The following is a 5,672-nucleotide window of genomic DNA, read 5'->3' as shown; positions in this document are numbered from 1 at the left end:
TGTAATCTTCAACATATAAATTCATAAAGAGTAATTTGAATGGTGTCGAATATTATAAATGTGGTAGGTATACATTATTTTAGGTCATATTAGGGTCCGGATCTCTCTACTATTTATGGGTTTGAGATTTAGTCCCTATATTTTTATTTGGTATAATTTGTGTTAGGTATAAATTGTCTTCAATTATATTTTGGTTTTGATCCCTTTACTATGTTTAATTTTGAGATTTTGCTCTTATATTTTTGTTTGGTAAAATTTAGTATCTATACTATTATAATGGCATTAGCTAGTCAAAATGTTGAGAATCGAACTAATTATCATAAAATGATTTTTTTTGATAGAATAGTGTTCTTAAGAAATATTGATGTCAAAATTTTAATTGAATTAATTAATAATATTAATGACTTAGACTAACTAATGACACTATAAAAGCAGCTAAATCAAAATATGTTAAAATTAAACTATAAAAATTATAACTTGAATTACTATATAGTATAGAAGCTAAAAGTTAAATTTTGACCATTTTTAGGGAAAAACAACACAAAAGACAAAGAAAAATAGAACACAAGTGTCAAAGTGTAAGATGCATTTGGGCATTACTTTTATCTGTAGAAGTATAGGTTATGTAGGTCCAACACAATATCTAGAACTATTTATAATTTTTTTCCCAACTTATAGATAGAAGATAATATGTTTTAGTGTACTCGAACCCATATCTTCCTACATTAATAACAATGTCAATATCAATCAGTAAATTTTAGATATTAAAATATCTCACAAAGTGAAATAATGAATTAAGCCAACTAAAATTCTGAGGTTGTCTTTAATGCTTATTTTCCAACGTGATTGAATTGTTCTTTTCTTTTACGTGGGTCACGCTGTGTTGGGGTTCTTAAAAGCACCTCTATAATTGGTCCCATTACGTGGAAAGGAGTTGGAATTTATGAACATATTTATTGTCATTGTTGATAAAGTCAGTCGGTCCCATTGTTGTCTGTCATATTGCTAATAAAAACATTCAGTACCAACGTTGTCTGTCATATTGCTAATTTCATCTCCACCTTTCATGTGAACACACCACCTTTTCTGTCACTGGGATATAGTTGAAAATGTCAAATTGCAAGATGACTATAGTGGTAAACCATTTGTCTACTGTAAGGTCTCGAATGTCGAATTTTATACTAAATATTTAATCCTTATACATGATGACAACATTATCAGAGGAATTTTAGACATGTTAGTGAGAAAGTTGTCCTTTATGTTGCTTTACATTGGAGGATATAACAGGAGCTAATGAGGGTAGTAAAGAAGGGGTTCAGAGTGAGGGTACTGTAATAGGTGGGCCAATTTTACTATGAAAGATGACTTAGTGAGTGAAGAAATTAGTTTAGAGGGTTTAGTGTAAGACTTTATATTTGACCCGAAAATTGATTAGATACAAAATATTACATTTATTGTCAATAAAACTCAAATTAACATTAAAAAAATTATCGAAACTAAAAATAAATCAAGCATGACAAATAAAATCAAAAGATATTATGAGTGTTAAATGAACTCAAAATTAAATCAATTTTAATACCTCATAATTTTGAACAACAAGTTCATGAAACTATTTTAAAAGGTTGGATGAAAGATCAAATTTAGAAGATGGTTTTACTTCTTAAGGTGTGACTGACACTATCTAGAATATTTCATGGATAGGGTATTTCCAAGATCTAAACAAGCACTTCTGTTATTTGAAGAAAACAAGGAGTAGGAATAACAGATTAAGAACCACCTAGCTAAAGGCACAAGGGATGGAAGAGTTTCTGTTTGGAGAGAGGATAAGAATGAACACTCAAAGCTGGGATAGTTTACGAACATATTTCTAGGTTTATTTGGATACATCTACATTACTTAGTCGAGTTACACCAAATACGAGCCGAAGACTCCTTACGATTTACATCTCTGACTTTGGATATATCATTCTCAATTTGTTTATAGTTGATGCAGGACACAAGTTATTTAAACTATGAATGCTGTTCATCAATTCCTCAAATACAACATTGGTAATCAATCTGTTGACTGCTTCTGTATAATGGATTCCATCCCAGCTCATATACGAAGAAGGGTCATTGCAACATCGTCTTAATGGCGGATAACCACAAGCTCTCGAAAGATTGTAATTGTAAAGACCTCCAGTTCCACAGCAAGCCTTCAATGTTTCTTTAAACCCTGGAACCATTCGAGAAAAAATCGATTAAGGTTGATGACAGATTATGTTTCTTGTTTCAAAGAAAGTGATCAAACCAAACCCTACCGAATTTGTTTGGAGAATTGTAAATCCTCAATGTAGTGCTGTAATAATCAGCATAAACAATGTTGGTGTCGGGATGAAGGTTTCGGATTTTTTCGAGTTCTTTTCGAAGTAATTGATTGTGGTTTTGAGAGAATTGGTTCAACCATGTTAGACAACCAGTTAAGGGATCATATTGATCCTTGTCTGAACCTTGAAACAGTGTCAAATAAGAGGCAAAGCATCCAACTGGGAAGTTTCCAGGGACCAGAAATGTCACTGCACCTAACTCGATCAACTCCTACATATCACATTCAAATGTTATAACAATCTGAAACACAGTACCGATCAACAATTGCCTTAAAAAACTGGTGATTCTTACATTGATTGATGAAGTTATAGAATCAACAATAGGAAGAACAAAGTTTCGAACATCCTCAATGCTTTTTCCTTGCTTGAAGGCATGACTGTAATCATTTCCCCCAATTTCTCCCATCACAATCAAGGAGTTCCGTAGGAGCTGTTTGAAATCTGTACGTAAATTAAGAAACTGTATGAAGGAATTCACTTCATCTACTAAAGATACGTTGGTGTTGGGATTATAGATTCCAGGAAATGAAGAATTGAGTCCACCAGCACCCCCAACTGCAAAATTCACACCACTTTCAAATTTATCTGATGTTCCATTTTTATATCGATAATATGGTGGAAGAAATGGCAATCCCAAAGCTTCAGCTGCAAAACCATAGACAAATATTATCAAATATATTAATGGATATATAAATATGCATTTGATATCGCAATCGCAATGGCGGATTTTGAGACTAAAGGAGAACCTAACAAAATTTTCACATATATATTTGTTCTTAATAAATTATATATTATTTTGATCAAAGTAAATTTTATAATATACATACATATAAATATATCTAAATTATATATTTATTAATATATTTATATGTAAACATAAGTTTTAAAATTATTAATTAGATTTAATAATTTAATTTAATAATTATGATAATATGGATACGAGTCCAAGAAAACAAACCGTGTATACCCATGTAGACTTATCCATCTAATATTAATGGTGAAATTCCAAAACATGGGTCAAGTGGGTAATGTAAAAAATAATACTTATTTAGTATTCCAGCTTTATAAAAAAATAATTTTAACGCTTTATTTAATTTTTTTTAAATTCTTAAACTTGGGTTTTTTAGCAAATCACATAAAATGAATAGAAAAATTAACATTTTTTAAATAGATATGAATTGTCACGTGAATGGCATATTAAAATTTAATTAAATTTTTTAATTTTAAAAATTCAAAAAAAATTAAAAATTATTAAAGTTATTTTAAAAGTATAAAATATATATAATATTTTAAATTTTTTAAAATTTAACTAAATATTTACATGGACATCCACATGTAAAATTAATAAATGTTAATTTTTTTCATTTATTTTAAGGTAATTGGACAAAAAATATAAGTTTAAGAGTTAAAAAAAAAGCAAAAAAAAATTATATAAATAGTTAAAATATTTTTCTATGAAATCGAAATAAAAAAATTATTATGCCATATAAAAAAGGTGGGTAATGACCATTTATATTTGGACATTCATATTTATTGGCAATTGAAAATGAAGATGTGGCTCAATATTTTTCTCTTCTTGCACAAGGCGGGCCATTGGTGATTAAGGACCCTACTCTTGGCATCAGACATGAGACAACTGACAATGGTGAGATTGTAATTCAAATAAATTGAAAATTAAAGGGTTGAAGATGAAAGGGAGAGAAAGAACTTGTAGAAATTGAACTGAGAAAGTTAAATTTGGATTGTTTGATCTGTGCATTTTTGAGGTCAGTGTTTTTGGTAGCTTCTTTGCTAATTATTATTCGAGGGGTTTTATAGGATTCTTTGGTATAGAAGGTTCATTTGTTTTTGTTGTTGAATGTGGTCTTAAGGCCTATTAGCTTATATTGTCTTTTGAGTTTCGTGGGTTGTGTACTTGTGTTCTTTTAGGACTTGTCGTTTTAATTGTTGTTGTGTTTTTGGTTTCTAGTTTGAAGGTGTTGTTCTCGCTGACATGTGTTGAACGTCATTTCATATTTTAGTAGAAGTTTTTAAAGTGTTATTAATCGGATAAATGATTGGTTCCTCAACAATAAAAGATATTATCTTTGTGTCGATGTTTTGTTCCTAATTTCTGTAGAGAGACATGTACGGTTCATATAAGGAGACGTCTTAATTGGTAAAAATACTACTTGCAAGAACTCATAGAAAAGGTATTTGTATTGTGTGCAATATTAATTGTGGAGAATGCATGTGGCCTGACTCAAGTTGATGGTATCTCTCATGAGATCTTGCAGGTCATGTCTCCTCCAACTGAGAAGTTCTTTCTATAAATCATACATGGCTCTCAACGAAGATTGGAGACAAAACCCTAATAAAAGAACAATATGTTCAGTTGCTGAGGGACTAGTCGACTGCCTGATGGATGACTTTTTTGAAAACTTCTTCTGAAAAAGTCTATCCATTTAAACACAATGTATCCTTCGATTGTGTGACTTGGACAAGATTCAAGAGCTGGTAAGTAAAGAAAATATAAAAAAAGAAGAAGAAGAAGAGAAAAAACATGTACCAAGGAAATCGATAACCAAGCGGTTCGATTGGGTGACTTGGACAAGATTCAAGAGCTGGTAAGTAAAGAAAATCAAAGAAAAAGAAGAAGAGAAAAAACATGTACCAAGGAAATCGATAACCAAGCGGCCATCGCAAGCGCGGCCAGTTGGACGGTGGAAGAAGGTGCGGCCATTTGGAGGAAAAGCACCGTCAGGAAGCTTGCCGGTTTCCAAAACTGAAATCTCAATTGAGTTGCCGGTATCCGACATGGAATCCCCGAAGCTGAAAATCGATGTGAAACATCCATTCACCGGTAAACTGATGCTGGATATTACGGTAAAGAGAAAGACAACAATGATGAACTGTTGCTTTAACCAATATGATGATAAAAAGCAAGTAGCCATTAACGTATAAATGTCAATTTAAACAAGCAATAAAGAGTTTTGCATTCAAATCTTTGAGATAGTGATGCTTATATATATAGCACAAAAGGGCTATGAGTTGTAAATTCCAAATTTTATTTTTAAAAAATTAAAATAAAACATAAACGTATTAAATACGTGGATTTTGTATAATTCAGTGATGAATTGATATTAATATTAATTTTAAGTTAATTTCTGCTATTACTACTCATACTTAGCAAAAACTTATGGATTTAATTCATGTACATTTCAAATGTTAAAATTTCAGTTTTTATACAAACAGTAATTGTTAAATTAATTAAGTAAAGTTTTATTATTTTCAAAATCTGATGCGTCAAACATATTATCTTATGTGT

At 30.5% G+C, this 5,672-nt stretch overlaps 1 protein-coding gene across 2 annotated transcripts; it reads right to left on the bottom strand.

Moving 5' to 3' along the window:
- Positions 1 to 1,550: 1,550 nt before the first annotated feature.
- On the bottom strand, positions 1,551 to 5,350 carry LOC107903335 (GDSL esterase/lipase At1g28570). 2 transcript variants are annotated; one of them, XM_016829352.2, is made up of 4 exons: positions 5,019 to 5,350; positions 2,658 to 3,010; positions 2,300 to 2,576; positions 1,551 to 2,214 (listed from the first exon to the last, which is right to left on the bottom strand). In XM_016829352.2, exons 1-4 carry the CDS (start codon positions 5,296 to 5,298, stop codon positions 1,940 to 1,942), a joined length of 1,185 nt encoding a protein of 394 aa, XP_016684841.2. In that variant the 5' UTR covers positions 5,299 to 5,350; the 3' UTR covers positions 1,551 to 1,939. The 2 variants fall into 2 exon arrangements, with proteins under 2 accessions (XP_016684841.2, XP_040966671.1); XM_041110737.1 differs by having other exon boundaries at positions 2,658 to 2,920.
- Positions 5,351 to 5,672: the final 322 nt, after the last annotated feature.

Source organism: Gossypium hirsutum, chromosome A04 (assembly GCF_007990345.1).
Source record: "Gossypium hirsutum isolate 1008001.06 chromosome A04, Gossypium_hirsutum_v2.1, whole genome shotgun sequence".
Lineage (NCBI taxonomy): Eukaryota > Viridiplantae > Streptophyta > Magnoliopsida > Malvales > Malvaceae > Gossypium > Gossypium hirsutum.
Note: the sequence above shows the minus strand (reverse complement) of the source record. Positions and strands in the feature narration are given on the sequence as shown.

What these genes read in the sequence shown, in the direction of transcription:
- LOC107903335 (XM_016829352.2), bottom strand. Translation starts at nt 5,298, where the DNA reads ATGGCTACTTGCTTTTTATCATCATATTGGTTAAAGCAACAGTTCATC. An exon ending in CTTGGTTATCGATTTCCTTG is followed by an intron (nt 3,011 to 5,018) that starts GTACATGTTTTT and finishes ATGGTTTTGCAG; the next exon opens with CTGAAGCTTTGGGATTGCCA. An exon ending in CAATTCTCCAAACAAATTCG is followed by an intron (nt 2,215 to 2,299) that starts GTAGGGTTTGGT and finishes GAATGGTTCCAG; the next exon opens with GGTTTAAAGAAACATTGAAG.